The sequence below is a fragment of the Diplotaxodon limnothrissa genome, linkage group LG18, assembly GCF_057381915.1.
Source record: "Diplotaxodon limnothrissa isolate DT_005_m linkage group LG18, D_limnothrissa_male_GT1.1, whole genome shotgun sequence".
Classification (NCBI taxonomy): Eukaryota; Metazoa; Chordata; class Actinopteri; order Cichliformes; family Cichlidae; genus Diplotaxodon; species Diplotaxodon limnothrissa.
Window position 1 is genome coordinate 1892742 of NC_140613.1, and position 20010 is coordinate 1912751.

At 45.2% G+C, this 20010-nt stretch overlaps 1 protein-coding gene across 5 annotated transcripts in view; it reads right to left on the bottom strand.

The window, feature by feature from the left end:
* Nucleotides 1–20010, bottom strand: part of dlg1b (discs large MAGUK scaffold protein 1b) — a 100017-nt gene that overhangs the window by 69458 nt on the left and 10549 nt on the right. For all 5 annotated transcript variants that reach the window (XM_085377385.1, XM_085377386.1, XM_085377384.1 and 2 more), the window contains exon 3: nucleotides 8799–8962. In XM_085377385.1, the coding sequence (XP_085233511.1) occupies nucleotides 8799–8962 (164 nt within the window). The remainder of the gene's footprint in view (nucleotides 1–8798; nucleotides 8963–20010) is intronic.

Below are 20010 nucleotides of genomic sequence, written 5' to 3' on the forward strand. Positions count from 1 at the left end.
GACTGCGGTCATAAATCTGCCCAAGAGAGAGAGTGCGCTCACCGGAGAGCCACCTCATCCCTCCCCCGGTCCTCCTTCATACCGTATCCGGAGCTCAGCAGGAGCAGCGCTCAGCGAACCCGGCTCCTCCACACACACAAGCTGCGTTCAGGCGCTTTGGGAAAAACCCACTCCCTCCAAGTTATGAGGTTAAAAGATTAACACGGGACTATTAAAACCAGTGTATTGTATTGTTTGTTAGCGAGGTTACAGGAGATAGAAATTATTAATATAATTTTATCCAGTCAAGTTTTCACTTTAAACCGATCAATCAAACGCGTTTTGACTGGAAAAATAGTTTCAGAGTGTATCTGAATGCAACACTAAATACCTGTACTGTAATGATTGCGTAATTGCAGACCAGCGTATTTATTAACACTTAAAAAAATAAACAAAGACATTAAATAATACATTTTGGAGCAGCTTAAATTATGTAGTTAATTATTTATCATATTATAAATTTACACTAATTAAAATATGAATTTATTCTGTAATAAAGAACTGAGTCAAGTATTTTTACCTTTCAGTAATTGCATTTGCCATCAGGTATTGTACTTTTAACCAAAACCAAAACAGTTTTGATGCAAATATGACGTAAATGTCATGTGATTGAAATCATTACAATTATTATTTTTCTCCCCTGCAGGTTCTAAATGGCAGGTTCTGAGCACTCAGGCATGAATGATATCTGCAGATGACGATCTGGGCTGAAATTAGTTTGTTCTTACCAGTGAATAATACTGTTTTATTACAAGTGCAACATGACTCTAAAAAGACTTGATTATAGATAAATTTCAACTTGATAGAATAAAACAGTTATTTCTTCAAATAATCATGTGAAATAGTGACTGATATGATATGTGACTATTCCCTGATATTTTCTACATTAAACAAACAGCTGAAACAGCAGTATGTCTGACATTTTTACATAAAAAGGATTCATGAGTAATTTTTCTATCAATCGGCTAACTGGATTACGGACTGGTGGCTGCGCTGTAACCATCAGTGTGTTTTAAAGTGTCCCTGAAGCGCTGTGACGTCCTACTCGATAAGAGACCACAAACTCATCTTGTCTGAGTCAGACTGTGCCTCGGCTTTTCCTCTTGAGGTTTGAAAACACGCTAACTGCTGCTGATGACATGTATGACTCAACGCCAAATGCTCGTGGAGGTGGAGGAGGAGGAGCAGTGTCCCTCTCAGCAGGAGCAGGGGGAGGAGGAGATGGGGCAGCGTGGGCATTTGGCAGGTGGGAATCTTTCACAGCTCCATGAATCCGTCATGTAGCTGCGTCGCGTCTCATGCGTGTCATCATCATCATATGGCGTGTTTCACACCTCGACATTAACACAGAACAGGAAGTGATGCGAGTGGCGTTTTCCACAGAACAGTTTGCCGGGCTTTACATTAAAGTGATGAGCTCGTTTGCCCTGAAGAGAAATAGTTATTAGTGCTTTTGTACTTGTTCTCCAAGCAGCTGAGAGCATCAGAGCGATCGATCGGAGTTTAAATGAGCTGCAGCAGTTTAACGTCTGCGCGCAGCAGCAGGGAGAAGCATGCCTGCATGTTTGACCCGTTTCTGATAATTCACTGCAGAAAAGTTTAAAAAACCTTTATCGAGCTGCTGTGACCCACAACTGTGTTTAGCACTGGACTTTTGTTTCACAGTAACATGAAAAGAACAGTTTAACCCTGCAGAGAAGCTGCAGAGAAGCAGCACCTGCCTCAGGTGTGGACATCTCAAACCGCTCACAGCGCCGTGGTCGTCACACATCACGAGCGTTATCAGTTAAAGTCAGAGTGAAAAGCTTTGCTGGTTGTTCTGCTCTCTGCACGGCTGCCCAAGCAGCTTCAGCACTGTGGAAACATTTCAGGTAAAGTCGAGATGATGTGAGCGCCTCTGAAACACTACTTGTTCACCACCTGCTCACCAGGTACACAGCAGGTTTTTTAATTGGTCGATGAGCATCTTACAGGACGCGTTCACAGTTCGTCCATGTCCAAGTCTCCGCCTCTTCCTGCGATGATGCTGTGGCTCTGTGGGTTCCGACTACAGACTGTAAATAAAAGATGGATGCAGTTTCCAGCTGTGCAAAATGAAGCCAGTGCATTCTTCTGAATGTCCAGCAGGTGGCGCCTCCTCTGACCCTCCAGCCTGATCATCTGATCCTGATGAGTTCATGGTCTCAGTCGCTGCTTTCAGGTGTCATTAAACGCAACAGTGTTGATTGTGTTGTTCCCATTAGAGTTTGTAAAAAAAGACAAAGAGGGAGATGCTCATTGGCTAACAACTTGTGACTGAAAGTCATTCACCAATGAGCATACAGTACCCTTCAGTGACTTCACTAACAAACAGGTGACGACGCTACGTCCATCTGTTTTATACAGTCTGTTTCCACTGCAGCTGAGGAGCCTCACCTGTCAGCAGGTGTTCTCCACCTGCAGCCTGACGACAGTGAAACAATGTGGGATAAAAAGGGAGCTGAGCCTTGATAGATGGTTTGACTCACTGAGCAGCAGCAGCCTCAGACCACAGCTTCATGTTGTGTGAATTATTAACTCTTTCTAGGCCGAGGCTCTGAGCCGCTGCTGCCTTGTGGTGAATAATGTTTGCTTATGGACGAAGCTTCGCAGGTAGATTTTGCATAAGTGGGTCACAGCAATGTGAGGTCAGAAAGTCCCCCGGACGAGCTGCGACGCTCAGAAACGTACAACACTGAGAAACACATGAGGATGGTATTTGAAAGCAGCACGAGACACACAGGAGCCTGAAGAGGCGGCGCAGGACCGAAGCCTCACGGAAACCTGAACTGAAATCCACACGAACCACCACCACGAAGGTGCTGAACGCCAGTACAGCTCCAGTCTGTCCGGGGGAGGCCTCGCAAGGCTCCTTCACAATAAAAGCTCCACACATGCAGACTCAGGGGTCAGGAGCAGGCAGGCTCTCAGCCTGGCTGCAGGGTCATACCCGGTGTTTTTTAACGGACTCTCTCACTAACAGCTCAAAATGTAAAGTTGACCCATTTCAAACACTACTTTTTATCAGCTGATATCTGAGACATGCTGACATGAATTGAGTGAAGTTTGAACGTCTATTTGCTCAGTTTGGATAAAATAAGGAAGTGAAATTCAATCAAAAACAATAAACATGAACTGATCGAAGAGTTTCACTTCAATTTCAGATTAATTTGGACTTGAATGTAAATGAAACCGTGCTGCAGAGCTGAAATCAGGAACTAACATCTGCACGGCGCTAACGAACAAACTTCTGCTGCCGTATCCTGAGCTTAAAGTGAATTTTTAATCTGCATCATTTAAAGAGATTAAAAGCATCAGTAAAATGTTCTTAAACACATTTACTGCTGCTGTGAACAGCTCTATTAAATCTACTGTGTTTCTATTGTGCTGTGGGTAAATGAATCTATTTCATCTGGCTTCAGTTTGAGACCCTCGGCCAGTTTTAATCCACGTTTAACACTTTAAATGATTTTAATATCACTTTAACTTTGATTTACAGCTTGTTTTGGAAACACTGGTTACATTTTAGGTTTGTTGTTCCAGTAAAGTGAAGCCTTTGAGCACCAACTGTTCTCAAAGCTCATAACTGCAGAATAACAGCTCACATGCATCTATTAGCTAGCTGTGATGTTTTCATGTGAAACATGGTGTCTCGTTTTCCATTTATGGTCACAGCGTGAAAAGAAAAGCTCGTCACACCTGATTCGATGCGTAAACTCTAAACGACTGAAGACTCACTCGACGAAAAGTCGTTCGTGTAAATCAGTTAATAAAGTTTTTACCACATCAGTGACAGCTGTGTGTTAGTGTGTGTGTGTGTGCAGCTCTGAGGACCGGAGGTGTACCGTTCAGACCCGACAACATGAACCAAAACGAATGAAGCACGATGAACCCACGACCCCTGAACACAGCACAGACAGCCTCGACGTGCCGCCGCGTTCCTGCTGACAGAAATATTTAAACACTGAGACCAGACGTGAAGATGGAGGATGAAAACTGGAGGAGCGCAGCGTCAGGTCAGAGTTCAGCTCACACGCCGACCATGAAGCCACGGCTCCTCGGTGAGAGCTGCGAGTTTGTTTTATTGATCAGTGTTAAAAACAACCCTCAGACTTCAGCTCTGGTTCCACTTTCATCCAAACTCAGATCAGAACGACTCAAAGCGACACGTTGAGGCCGTCTGGGCGAACCTGACCCCTGACCCCCACCCCTCCGATGGCCCAAAAAAAGCACACGAGGACTGGATGGGACATGCGGCGAAGGTGGACGACACCGACAGCCCCTCCCACCAACAGCAGGCAGTACTTACTTGTCCGTCACGGCCAGGCGGGCGCTTGGCCTGCGCCAACGTGTGGAGGATTTCGTTTAGGAGGGGGGAGTCCTACGGGGGAGCATGAGCATTTACAGTCGGGAAAAAGAGGAAAGAAGAAGAAAAGCATTCAATCAAACAACACAGCAGGTTGAAACATCTCAGACAACGTCAGGTTTGTGCTCCGATCTAAACATGATGCGTACGTCCCGCCCTCCATCTCTGACTGCTGAAATATGTCCACCTCACACTGACGCATGTTTGCCTCCGTTCATGCATCTGCAAAGGACTGAAACCCAACCAGCTGTGCTCTCACTGACACGAGTCCCCACCTGCAGCAGCGTGTTATGGTGGCTGGCAGAAAACTCCCGGGGTCATTATGGCTGTCACGTTCGACCTGTTCTGAAAATAAGGAGCCAGTTTATTGGCTCCAGAGGATACAGATGGAGTACTGATCGCCTGGTCAAACAACCAGCTCACCTTTACACCCATGTGACCCAAACCTGGGTCCTGGACAGCTGAAAGCACAGGACTGAAAAACCAGGATGAACGAGCTCAGTCCGGCTCTGGAAAAGCTCCTCACACAACAAACGGACTGGATCAGGCGGGAGCAAACAGACAAGCAGGTGAAAGACGTTCTGGAGAAGCTTCTCGTGTCATTTTTAAATTCAGACATTTTCCTTTGTCTTCCTCAAAGCGAGAAGCCCGATGCCTCACTCAGGAAGTGCAGGCTTAGCTTTGCCTGAAGAGAGGAACGGTTGGCCAGCTCCATCGGATGAGAACCGTAACCTCCACTTAACCTGGATGTGCCGCTCACTCACATAGCGAGCGTCAGAGTAAATCCTGAGCGTGCATCAGCTGCCCCGCAACCCTGAACGCTAACCTCAGGCCAGCCGCGAGCGGATGAACGTCTCCGTCCACCTGCCCGAGTGCACAGCACGGGAATAATGATGCATTACATCCAGACTCCAGCTGTTTGCCACGGCAACCTCTGCAGACTTTAGCTTTAACCCCCTCCCAAAAAAACAATCTCATACAAAGACACAAAATAACATTTTCTGGATTATACTCCAATTTCTGGCTGATCCCATCTGCTATTATGAAAACACGGGATTAGAGCGAATGAAAGAAGCAGAGGAGGCAGACTGCTCCGTTTTCGTTTCACTAACAGAATCGCCGGCTTTCACGTTTCACATGTTGGCGTTCACCACAACGTCGCGAATCACATCTTGGAGACGTGTTTGTGCCGCAGACGCACAAACACCGAGGTCTCAGGATTTAAAGCACCAAACAAACAACCTGCCGCCTCTGCTCTCGTTTTTCAGGAAGAGAAAACAGAAACTTTACTGAAAATAACTTTAAAAGCATGTGAAGCGTGCAGACTGATGGAGATCGCTGGCATTAATCTCTCACTTTTACCAATAATCAATCGATTGTTTCAAATTATAAGACGTCAGAAAACTAAAACATCAGTCACCACTTTCACTCTGTCTTTTTCCCCCGTTTTACCTGCAGAGTCACTTTTTCTACTAAACTGAACATTTTCCATGAGTTCTACTTTCAGCGAGTCTTTATTTTATTTGACTTTTTGTCCCATTTGATTTGGTTTTGTGCGATTTTATCTTCTGTTCTGTGACGTTACATTTTATCGAGCTGCTCTGTTGTATTTCTGATGTTTGTTACAGACTGTTGATGTGCTGCATTGACTCTGGAACTTCACAACATCTGGAATAAACCAAGTTGTAGTTTGAGGGTTGAGCAGCAGGTCTGCACACACACAGATTCATTCTGCAGGTAAAATAACTCCAATAATAAACTGATCAATGATGTCTTTGATCAACTGTGAGATCAACACGAGAGTGAAATCTCAGCGTCGGTGACCTCGGACTGTTTTTCAAGTGAGAAGTTTAAACGTCCTCACAAAGGTTTACATCAGATCAGCACAAAACTGGAAACTGGAGGAGATTTGTTCTTCTTATATTATAGAAAGTGTAACTTAAATCTGTGGATTTCCAATCAATAACAGTTTGATGTTCAACATTATTTCTGTTTGTTTTCTTGTTGAGATGCGTGTTTAAAAACATCAGACAACAACAATCGTTTGTTTTTTCCCTGAAACTGAACGTCGTTTGGATTTTCGAACATTAATGCGTTCGCTTTGATTCAGGGACTAACGAGGGATCAGTTTTAATGTTTTCTGGTCGTTTTATAACCAAACAATCAATAAATTACTGACGTAACCAAACTGCCAGATGGTGATGAAGTGTAACTGATGACAGTTTAGATAAAAATCAGGTGGAGGGAAACAGTTGATCTTTGCTTTCCCTTCACACACACACACACACACACACACACACACACACGATGAAACCAGCAGCTCCGCCTTTAATAACTTTGGACGATCTCCACCTCGGCAGGGGAGTGAACCTCCACGAGCGCTCACACGCTTGACTGTCGTTGCAGAAGGAAACATCACTCGTCTCATTTTCACTTTCCTCGCTTTAACTGCACAACTCATGAAGTTTGTTCTTCCTCAGGCTGCTGATCTAAATCTTCATCATCATCATCACTGTCCTGTGGACTAGTGAAGGACATCTGACGCCATCGTGTCCTCCAACACAAACGTCGTGTTTTAGCTCAAAGCTGCTGCGGAGGCGCACGGTCACGTACAGCAGAGAGAAACTGAACAGTTGCTCTCATGGCTGAAAATCAGACCCAGTCAAACATTTAAAAGCACTTTGGTAGAGTTTCTGTTTTAACATCATTTAAACTCAAGGTGAAGAAACGCCGCTCCAGATTTATGTCCAACACACCTGTGCACAGCGTGAAACAGAAGCTCAGGCTGAATCGCGACTTTCATTTTGTTCAATACCAATTTGTACCACCAGATGGCGCAGTGATTACATATTTTTAGTTAACATGTGAGAGCAGCTAAGAAGAAATGCCAAATGTTAAAAACAGCACAAACTAGGAAAGTGCTGCCGAACGAATTCTGCAGAACATAATTACTAAAAGTTCATTTGAAACATGAAAAATTAAGTTAACATTTAATTCATGATCAAAAGAAAACCTGCAGTTCCTCCAATGTCCACCAGAGGCTCCGGCAGCAAGTGAGTTCCCACAGACTTTTTAAATAAAAAGTTCACAGCCGGATACGGAAACCGCTTTGGTCTCCAGAGCCGTTTAAGGGTTTACAGTTTGTAGTTTCAGGGGCGTGGCCTCTTTGACAGGTGAATGGCGACACAGGTGGTTGTAGCTGCTAGCTGGCTCCCAGGCTTGAGCTGGTATTCTGGACTGTTTTAATGACATCATCTGACCAACAGTGAGGTTACGGCACTAACAGACCGTCCAAGAAGTCTGACTTCCAGATTTAATGAAATGTAACAATTTAAATTGGATGTTAGCATTAATTAGCACCACTCCATGTCTCTGAATGCATGCTTGCTAGCATTACCAGATAACTGAGCATTTAAGTACCTACATGTTCACTACTGGCTCCAAACAAACCAACATGGTGGCAGCCAAACTGCTAAGACTGAGGACAAAACCAAAGGGTGACATCACTGTGGTTACGTCTATATTTTAAAAAAGCCCAGAAAAGTAAACAGGAAAGAAAAGGAGGTTTCATTTTGGCTTCTCCAGTTACGAACGCCAAAACACCACCGTGTCATTCTCTATTTTTAAATCTCTCATGTATGAGTGATGACTGTTTCTGTCACTGCCAGGAAATACCAAGACATGGCTGCTGTAACTGGTAAACAAGACAGGAAGATCCAGCTCTTATTTCAAAATAAGAGCAGGAGGAGTGATAACAGATGGCATCCACACACTGACTGAGGGGTTTTCTTGGCCTTTAGGAGACGACCGACCACAACCGCTCAGCGTAGCGTGAGCTAAAGATGCATTTATGCGTTTCAGGGTTTTGGAAATCAGAAGCACAAAACTGTATTTCAGCTCCTGTAATTTTAACGTTCTGGATAAAACAGTCTCATCACAGTTTTTGTGAATTTTCTTTTGAAGGAAGAAAACCGACACTTAATGAGGCTCCAAGCAGAAATATTATTGCTGCAGTGAAACGAGTTGCTCATCAGCCCAAACTAATCAAACCAAACGCGCTGTGACCAGGAGTTCGACCCGTTTGTACCCGTCGAGGAGCCGGCGCTGGCGGGAATCCTGCTTTTCCTCGTTTAGTGCGAGCGGGGAACAGATGGCGTCAGTTTGTCCATCGAGCTGCTTTGCAAATCAAATGCAGCTTCATTTTTCATCCTGCGAGGTCTGAAAGGTTTGATCTATTTTTACCATTTTCTATTTTTAACCAACGGTCGGCGTCTCTGCTACAGAGCAGCAGGAAGCAGGAAAAAGAACCCGAGTGTTGGTGGCACTTCCTGTCCTGACAGGCGGAGCGGCAGCTGTCAGCAGCTGGAGTTCTTACCTCGATGCTGGTGCTAAGGCTGGGCAGCGTGTCCGAGGTCACCGTTGTACTTTGAAGGCTGGAGAAGTCCCATAGGTTGACGGGCGCCATGGGGTCCGCCCCCTTGGAAGACTCCACCCATCTCTGACTGTCCAATAAGGTCACTTCGTAAAACTCCTGGATATCTGCGAGGACACAGAGAGACACGCAATTGGTAATGGAGTCGTTTTCAGCTTCATTTATTTTATTTGTCTTTGACTGGTAGACTCCTCCCTCGCTCTTATTTTGAAGGCTCCGTCTATTTTGTCATTTCCTGTCTAACAGCTTGCACGTCCTTTGCTCTCCCTGGCGCAGGTCGCAGGTGTAATTAGAGTAGAAATATATTTTATTTAATCAGAATTAAGCTGAAATCTGATCAGTTTCCATTACTAATTTTTCACAATAAAAGCTTTGATAAGAAGTGAAAGGTTCCCGTCTCATAAAACATTTTAGATTTGAGTATTTCTTCACTTAAAAATCTAATTCGCTGAGCTCAGAGCTCACGGAGCAGGCGAGGGAGGCCAGAGTGGAGGACAAACACCGACCTGACACTCGTCGGGGTCACGACCGCGGGTTTTGTTCGAGGCGGAGGCGACACACAGGAAACGGCTTCATCAGGCCGACATTAACGTTCAGTAAAAGTACAGCACGTGACACGTTTGGAGGTTTTCCTCTGCCATTAAAAACTTTTAAAACAGATTAAAGAAATGCTGCTCACGCTTTCATTTATAGGTCAGGATCAGGTTTCCACAGGTGAGTCACCTGATACACACCTGTCACATTCAGAGAAATGAAGAATAAAGCAAACAAAAAACACTCAGATGGAAATCTTCCTGCACAGTGACTCATTTCACTGTTAAAGCAGGAGTAAAAGAATCAGACAGATCAGGAGTTTTAAAGCAGAGCTTTTCAAAATAAAGCACCTGCATCTCTGTGAGTGTTCGAGCAGGTCTGTCCTGTTTTTAAAGAACTATGAATCGTCTCCAGGGACGATGGCTGACTTTAACCTGAGCTATCATACTCAGCCGTACATGCTTCTGCCACACTGTATGGATGCTTATGATTGGTTGTTTTATTATATGCAGACGTTCCTGATGAGGCCACAAGCTGAAGCACGTCGCTCAAATAATGAAGCTTTGACCTCCTCGGTTTGAGCTCAGCAGGTCAAACTGCTGCAGCGAGGGACTAACAGCGACTGACGGCGTGATTGATATCATGACTCCACGTTCAGATGTTTACAGTAGGCTGTTATTATAAAAAGCTTCGCCCTGGCAGCCGCATCCAGCGAGCTTTTTTTACATCCCGAAACGCGCTCACAGCGAGCGGATCTAAAATAAGCGGGCTTTCTTTGGCTCGCCGTGGCAGCTGACCGCCCAGCCGGCACAGATGTTTCCCCCTAAACCGTCAGATCACCACTTCAACAGCTCCTCGGGATGACCACTGGCCTTTAAATCTCTGGCACTCCCCGCCGTCAGCCCGCAGCGGCGTCTCGCTGCCTGTTAACCCTTTCCACACAGATTTCTAACGACCTCAGAAAGTACCGAGCTCAGTAAAAATGTAAAACGAGTGCAGCGCCTGGATCGATCCGAGGAAGCAGAATCATGACTAATGAGGAATCCCAAACATCCTCCGGGCTCCTGGAGGCTTTACAGCCTCTATTTTGGAGCTTTGGCACATCGAGTGCTATAAATAAAACAAAAAGCCGCTCCGCCATAAAGTCTCCTACTTTTACACCCACTGGAAACTTTCATTGGGTCCACATTTACAATCCGAACCAATCAAATAAAAGCTGCTCCGGCTCCACCTCTGCAGACCGTCGCCTGTCGACAGGCAGCGGATCACCTTCAAACTTCCAGCTCTGCTCGCCATCTTACCCACTGCAACCCACCTGCATCCTGACCCACCCCCACAGACCTTTCTCTGCTTTCCCAGCACAAAGAAACACGACTGCTTTTCACAGACAAACATCAAAACTTATTTCTTCAACCTGCCCACTGTTTTCTCAGCCTCTGGGCTCTTTGCCTCTGCAGCCTTTAATGACGGTGTTATCTGCTTTGTAACAGTCCAAACTAAACTACGTTCTTTCTGAGCACTCAGGGGCTTCCTATGCTCTGCTCTTTCACAATAAAAGCCTCTACCATGGCTACCAGCAGTGCCACGTGGAGCTGCAACGTCTCTAACCTGCAGACTCACCCTGAACCGGGCTGAATTATCACATTTATCATCAGGTGTGCTTCGTGGGCCGGTCGGTCACATGACTGAGAACAACATGGAGCCAACATCAGTGCAGGAGAGCGCTGTGATTTTCTCTGACTGCAGCTTCTGTAAAAGCCTTTGATGACTGAAAATAGCCTCAGATATCAGCGCAGAAGCTGATGCAAGAACTAAAAATACAAAGTCGCCTCTTTGTTTCCACAACTGTGTGAACTCTGTTCGTCTGCAGCATCCTGGCCCCGAACTGAAGAGTCTCAGCAGCAGCTGGATCCCATCAGGCTCCCACACTCATGACCCCACAGGGTGAAGCCCACTGACTGTTTTACCAGTGACACCTTTGGCACTTAGTGAAAGACTTGACGGTGGAGATCCATCCAGACTTTAAGCTCAGCTAGCGTACAGACACTTTAGCTTTGGATATCTGCTGATACTGAGCCCCACAGTCATAAGCTGTGCGATTGACACTCTGTGATAAATCCACGCTGCGGACACGTCATTAGCCGCAGGCCGACACCTCCCTGGAAGAATAACTACACGTCGTCTCAACGCAGCGCCTGTGACGGGCCTGCTCAGTAATTCTTGGGAACTATCAGAAAGGATGTGAGGAAACCACGACAAACAGCGAGGGCGCCAGAGGGACGAAGCTGCAGCGTTTGGTTTGTTTCTAAACCACCAGGACGCGACCACCACACACCGGCATCAACAGCGGGGTAGGTTACATCGTTACAAGATAACAGACCAATACACAGAAGTTATTGATGAGTGAAATAATCCTGAAGAGTGCAGCAGATGTGCACCTCCTCACAGAGTGGAGCAGAGGGAGCTTGTTTCAGTCGGAGGAGGAATGAACTGAGACAAAGAAGGATTATTCTTAGCGGAAAAAATCATGCAAAGCTCAAGTTCAAGAATCAAAATCATGAGCTGGAAATGAGAGAAGTTAAAGTTGGAGGATAAAACCTCCACCAGTCGATGTCAGCAGACTGCCGGCTGATAAAAATCCAGCTTTCTTTCCTCTGGGAGAGGCCGTAGCACTGTGTTCCTCCAGGCTGAGGTACTCCAGTCTGACTGAGGAACATGACGGTGTTTTTAACAGATTCATTATAAGTTGTTAGTGGATGCATTAGTTTAATGGCAGATTTAACTACATGCTGTTGCATCTGTTTTTATGAGCATACTCACTTTTTCTATTAACCTAAATAACATTTACTGACCGTTCCTTTAAAGACGACAAAGTGAAGGATATCATAACATTTTAACGCCGGCCTGCATCACTGTGTGCAGCATGTTGCAGTTCCTCCTGCAGAGACCAGATGCTGCACAAAGCGTAGATTTAAACAAATACAGACACAGATAGAAAGACAAAGTTGGATTACAGGGAGGTGGAGGTCACCATGAGCAGGCTAGAGGATTAAACGATGAAATGTGGAGACGAATGACGAGAAATAAAAACCAGAAATGATGCTCAATGTCAAGTCTGCTTTTGTTTTCCCAGCCAGCGCCCCCTAGAGGCTGTGACATGCAGCACACACTCAGCAACTTTAATTTCATTGGTGCCGGGATGTAAACAGCATGTGCAGTCACTGATCAGATTTTCAGGGAAAATTCTTTTAAAAGTTTCTGATTATGTCTCAAAAATGGTTTTAAAACACTTTTTCCTGACAGTTATGCTCCAAACACCAAATATTTACCTTCGGGACTCTTTCAAAGACTTCTCTGGTGAACATGGCTTTGGTGGGCAGAGGTTAGTGGAAGCAAACGCACACAGCAGGAGAAGAGCTGGTTTATATAGTCCAACAAAGTGGTCGAGAGCGTGCGACAATTTAACAGCCAGAAGTAATCGAGGTCACGTCACTGAATACACGGATGTTCACTGAGTATTTAGTTTCCAGACTTCTGTAAATGAACCAAACTGTTAAACTGAGGAGACTAACAGGTCTAATCGAGAGCACACACTGACCTGCACTTCAAACCAGCTTAAGCTGCTTCTTTCACTGAAGGGTTTAATGCAGCTTTTTTATTCTTTAAACTTAAGCAGTGCAAACTGAGCCCGAGTAAATGAAAGGATCCGGGGTCACCTGACCGTGAGAGCGCTGGTTTCCCTGCTGTCAGTCCGTCTGTCCTCGGGGGACGACCTTAAACACGGCGCTGAATTGATGCCCAATAACAGAGAGACCTCTGTGGAATTGTGGGAGACTCGGAGATCGTTTTACAGTGAAACCAGCGAGCTGCTTCCCAACTTAGAGCTTTGTGTTTGACAGCCTCTGCTGTGACCGCAGAGGCTGTCAAACAGTCTGCAAGACGAAGGAAGCGCAGAGACCCTGAACCTGGAAACACGGCAGCAATCTGGGATTTTTTAAAAGCAGGAATCAAAGAAAGGTTCAGAATTCAAACACCAAATCATTTACTTTAAATAAAAGAGTAAAACACAGCAGAGACTCCCTGATTTCAGTCAAACATGAAACTTTTCAAACCCGAGCAGCTTAACCACAAAGATGATGCTTAGTTTTGTTTTTACCCGAGACTTTCTCTCCACATTTAATTATTGACCGAGACCAAAATGCTCGACGGCTGCAGGACGGCAGAGGAACTCTGGGTGACTGGGAAGCAGAGCAGCACATCATCGGCCTAAATGCAAAAACTGATCTATTAATCAGGTTTAATAAATCGTGTACACGGTGCATAATCCACAGGTCTGAGATTTCCACAGTGGGACGTTTCCTCAGACGTCTTCAGCTCTCGTTTCTGACCTGCAGGACTGGGATTTAATTAAAACCAGCTGACAGATAACTGGCCCAGTGACTGTGATCACATTAGCCAGTTAGAGCGAGTCGGACACAGCAGCGTCTGTTGTCCGCTCTAAGAAAAGACCACGCCTGTTTAGACTGCAGTCGCCATCAGCACGACCACACTGCAGCGGCATGAACTGGCCACACCCAGAGCTCGCAGAGGTCAGCAGTGCAGATCAGACGCGGATTAATCTAAATCCCACCGACGACTACAAACAAAAGCAGAACGCTGGAAAGTCTTTTTGAAAACGACGAAGAACAAAGGAAACGTTTACACGAGTCTCTCAGCCGCCGCTGTTGGTCACGGCATCGCTCGCCTTCCTCGCAACCTTCTCGCCAAAGCTGAGCTTTAACTCATCTCCAGGTTTATGAATCTCACTGAGCCCGGAAACAGCCGCAGACCAACATGCAGTCACAGAGAGATTTAGAGTCGATGCAGGGTCAGCTTTGTCACAGCAGAAAGAGAAACACGAGAAAATAAACATTAGATCAACCTGATGAAATACTGACGACGACTGATCGCTGGAGTCAAACTGTTTGTCTCAGGTGCTCCTGAAAACTCACTCGTATGTGTTTCACCTTTAACGTCATGAGAAATCCCTTTGTTCTCCCTGCAGCCGCTCGTGTTTACTGATAAACATACAAACATTTTGGGGTTTGAGCCTGTCTGTGATACGAACACTCAGTGTCAGTGGAGTGGGCAGGTGTTTTTCCTTTAATTTGTCACACATCTGCCTAACAAACAGGTTTGCTGCTCAGCTGAACGTCAAAGCCGTGCACGTGTGAGGACGTGTGTGAAACACGACTCACGTCAAACGTGTAGTTCAGTGTGCGAGCGTCTCTCAGCTGTTCCACGCACAGTAAACACGCCACATAAAAGTTTCCTGATTGCAGGAACGACACCACGACTCTTAAAACGACCCACAACAACCTGTTTCACAAGCCTGAACATGACACTGCGAGCATGTTTGTACAACGTGATGTGAATCTGTGCGTCTACTCGTTTCTCCCATCGCACACAGAAACGCACCTCCACACTCACATTTCACAAACACCTTCCTGTAGTTTCAGAATAAGAGCGCTGCCTCGTGACCACGGTGCAGCTACAAGTGGAACGACAACACTCAGCTTCCAGAGGATGAAACTGGGCTCGAGTTTGAGGAGAAATAATCAGATTCACGTTTCATAACGATGCTCCGAATAACGTCGTTGGGTGTTCGTGTGCTTCATCCCATGAACTCTGACTCGCTGACCGCGGCCTCTGTGAGTGACGTCGGGAGGATCGCAGAAGTCCAGATTATAAATGCAACATCAAAAGCTTCACTTAAAACTGATCTGACTCAACATATCGTCACGTCTTCAGAAGCCGGCGCCGTGTTATTCCCACGTCTCTGTGCAGCCCGAGGCCTCCTAAACCTGCTGAATTATCACAGCTTCAGTCAGAATTTGTTGTGTTGAACATTTCATTGTGTTTCTTGATGCTACCTGTTCTGACCCGTCTACCCGACGTGATGTTTGTGTGATGTACGTTTGGTTTGAAGAGGTCCGATTTCACTGCAGCAAACTGCAAGTGACAAATAAAGCTTCATCATCATCGTCATAATTATTCCCCAAATCACAAACAACAACAACCACAATCAGAGGAGCCTGGATCCTTGAGGCAGACCTGGTCCTGCAAACGGACTGCTGAGAAACATCAGCAGACTCGAGCTGGTTTCGATAAAGGCGTGGTTTGGACAAACTCACGCACTCACAGACGTGACCGTACACGTTAAATGTGCAGCTGTGTGAGGAGATGAAGACGTGGAGATTTCCTGTGTTCAGTGTGTGGTCCTCACGGCTTTAACAAAGGAGGGGCAGAATTATCACACAATAAACTGAGAGGTGATGCAAACGTTTCCTCTGTGTTTCTAACGACGCGATCGGGAGCAGCTCAGCAGCTCCACATTCACTCAAAGTTGTACAAACATTTCGTATTTCAGGCTGTTTTGCATCTGCGAGGACACCAGGTCTCCGATGTTGCCAAATCCTGCTACGGCACAATCTGTCCAAACATTCCCGGATCAATGACTCCGATCGTTTCCATTATTCCTGCTAACAAACAGCAGCACATCAAACCAAACGTATAAACACTTTTTCCTGGAGGGAACCTAAAATATCATCAATGCAAAGATGAAAGCAAACCGACATTAACCCTTTAAAGCCGGTCGGAGCAGCACGCTCCGTTTTGTGTAACTATTTTTAAATCCCAGTAGCTCTGCAACCACGTAAGCTAGTGCAATAAATTTTGTTGCATATGAAACCGGAGGAGTTGTACTTACATCTGATGCCATCAGCTTGTCCTCGGTCACGGTTTCCTTCCACATATAGCTTTGCAAAAACAGCATAAAAAGCCCTTCTAGCAACAAAAACATAATACTCCAGAAACACGCTTTGCTGATCCGATCAGCTGTTCAAAACATTTCCTACGTTGGAACAGACGTCAGCCCGAACTATCCCATGTCCGCCATGACCTGGCTGAACCGGAAGTGACGCAGTTTTTTTTAACCTTCGAGGCCTTATAAGCCTGTACTGGTGTTTTTAAAACTCATGTTGACTTCATGATTTTCTGGGATGCTTAGAACTCACATTGCGCTGCTGGAAATAGTTTATTTGTGTTGCTGTTTTTTGGCAAATTTGCATTGTAATATTTATTTTTCCTGCAGTCTATAAAAATTGGTGTATCTCAAAAATAAAACTATGAAAACACTCAAAATAAACTTGCTGTTGTTAGAAACTATTTTGTGCAACTTTTTTGTATTTACAGTTTTGAGGGATAAAATTTCTCTAAATAGAAATATATGTGTAAAAAAACCAAAACAAAAAAAAAGATTTTAACTTTTCTGTAGTTTATTGCTCTTTCTTGCAATTTATGTAGTTATTATAGACTTAATGCAGACATATTATCAAAATTTGGGCTATAACGGTTGTGTTGCTGTATAGCTACTTAAAATACTCCCACAAATGGCTCCACAGCATGTAAGAATATAAAGAATATAAAGATAAGCTCTTAAGGTCTTAAAGGGTTAACTCACATCAGTTATAAAACACAGAAGATGCATTTAAAATGTTTCCACTCAAAGTCCAGGAAACAAAACTCTGTGCAGTGTTGTTGGGAACGTGATGTTGATGTTAGAGTCCGAGTGACTTTAAAAAACTACAGCACATCTCGCTGCCCCGTCCTACTGTCATGGTTCACCTACAGTGGTTGGTAGGTTAAGTTACTTTAGTTTTGGTCTGTCAAAGCTCCATTTTCCAGTTTGTGAAATACTCAGAAACAATCAGAAAATCCACAGTTTACATCTTATAACGTGACACAAGTTGGATGCTTTTCCTTCCACCTGAGCTTTTCTGAGGCGGGAATATCTTGGTTTAATTATAATAATTATGAGTCGCAGTTTTGACCTTCAGCGCTGGAAACCTAAATTCTGGGGCAGCCAAAAGCAGCCGAGTTCAGAGCGGCAGAATAACATCCAAATCTTCTGGGCTGAAAACCCGATGTTGATTTATTAAATTGAAAAGATTCGCGGGACGCCATCTGTTTCTGACAGAGGAATCAAGCCGGTCTGAACAGAAAGAATGAGAAGGAAAACAGACTGAAGCTGGCGGCTCGCGCTCTCTGCAAATCAGCGGCGGCGGGGGTGGATTATGAACCGGGGGTAATCGTCGTGTCCACAGAGGGATTACACCATGCTCGGCCTGCTGCACACGTCTCCTTTTGGTGAAGGGGGGGTTGGCAGATTGGAAAACTGTGTGGCAGAAATCTATTTTTCATCAGGGATGCTGGGACGTCAGGGTGAGCATGACAAACACGCCCAGGCCTCGGGCACGCAGAGCCAGAGGAAGGAGTTTGGGAAGAAGCTCGGCAGCGTCAGTCAGACGGATGAAGGTGATTATTACTTAAAGTCACGAGTCACGACGGCAGAGTTCAGCTTCTAAATGTAAACTCCAGCTCAAATGCAGGCACTCGTTTCATTGGCCCGCAGCTGCTTGAATGAGAGGTGATTGGTTGATGAAGGCAAACGGCAGGTGGAGCCGATTCTCTGACCGATGCTAAAGCACCGCAGGAAAACGGGAAACGGCGTGAAGAGTGGAGAACGACTGAAACCCACGGCGGTAGTTTTATTCATTAACACGAGGTTTCCTCATCGCGCTGCACAGACGACGTCACAGGAAGTCTGTATGATGCCGAGGTCACGTGACACATGCTAACGTTACTTCCACAAACATGACTGCTACATGCAATGACTATTTTCCTTCTGAAGATTAGCAAAACAATCCGGACAAACTGACTTATTTTCTTGCTCGTTTCCTTTGTGCTGTGTTATGAATCAAACGCACCTCTTTGCAGCAGCTTCGACTCTGTCCAAACTCACTCGCTGCTGTGGATGACAGAGCTTTAACCTCCTAAGACCCGAACTCGTTCATGGCATGCATATTTATTTTTCCTTTGCTATTTGGGCTGATTGGGACCTGATGAATGTAAAAACAAAGAATTACCTGAGATCCACATATGAGGACATTGGTTTTAAATTTTGATAGCACAGTGGCAGCATAATGTCCTTGGAAGTGGATATCAGGCCCTTGTAGAGCAAAATGAAGTATTTTGGTCTAGACGTCCCAAAGAGGAAGTACAACTCTGTCTGTGGAGGACGTGATGCCTGCAGGTCTTCAGTGGGGGTCGGTTAGTGAGATCCTTCCCTGCACAGGACCCAAAACTCCCTGCCAGACATCCCCGTGCCCCCCACCACCCGCCCCATTGTTCTCCACTCATTTATTTATTTATAAGTTGAGGAAATTCCCTGTAAAGAGCCACGTTAGAAAACTCATTCAGCAGCACAGAGAGTGTTAATCCAACACTGCAGCTCCTGATCTAGCATTTGACCTCTCTGTGGATTATAAGATCATACCGGGTTATAATTCTGCTCGAGCCGCTGTAATTTAAAACCGCAGGCGTACGTCTTCTATACTGGGATTCATGCGCTGAGCAAAGCTGCAGCCTTTTGTCGACGCAGTTTTCTCGTCTTCCCGTCACGTATCTGCTGTTCTCGTGGGAATGTTCAAGCTTCTAATGATGAGGCGAGTGAAAGTACGAGCAAAGCTCACCTCAGAAGCCCCATCAACATTCTTACGAGGGGCAGCCAATGAGAATAAAGTTAGCTTAAATGTAGGGATGAACTGATTGGCTGCCCAGTATAAGACAAACATGCAAAGCTACCCTAGGAGTGTCCAAGAAGACAAATATGAAGCTGCAAATGAACAGGTGACGACCCCTTTAAGTCGCCCCACCAACCCGCTCTTCAAATGCTTTGTTTACGAGGGGCAGCCAATCAGAGGAAAGATGGACAAAACACAGACACACACCGACCCACAGAGCATCTCACGTCAGCCCCGATGTCCCAAAAGGAACTCTTCACAGCCCCCTTCATAAAACACACATAAATAGATAAATAAATACTAAAAAACAAACTATTAAAACGATTAAAACCAGGATTTGAGGCTTTTGTCCTGATATAAACTGACTCGACGTTTTTCTACACATCTACTACACCAGTATCCTTCCACACCACCTAAATATTAATGTCAGTCAGAAAGAAACGTAATGAATACAGCTGGGTCCAATTATTTTTGCACGATGGTCTCAGTGGTGAAGACTTCTCCAAACAAAATGTTTTGTCTTTAAAATTACAAATTAACTTTGATCAGTGTGGCTTGCAGAAAGCTCATTAAACAGGCGCTTTGCATGAAACTCGGAGAATCAACATTAATAAGCTGCAGCTGCCATAATCTGATGAAGATAAAGAGCGGAGACGGAGAACGTCTGTCAGCAACACGCCATCCGTTCGGCTCCGAGCTTATCGATCTGAAACCAGATCAAAACCGAGCCGTCGTCGGGGGAAACGTCGGCGTTCCCCCAACAGGAAAATCAGCGGGAAATATTTTAATCACTCAAAGCAGGGCTTCGTTTACTGCAGCAGGAATCACATTTTTACCATAAATAAGAAAAAATGTATTAATTTCCTTTGAAGTACGATAACACAGACTTGAATATGTGGAAACCTTTGGTGCTTGTGTGCGTGACCAAGACCCCACAAAGACCCGTGAGTGTGGAGAAAGCCGGCAGGAATTATTTCTATGAGCCAAAACAAAGAGCT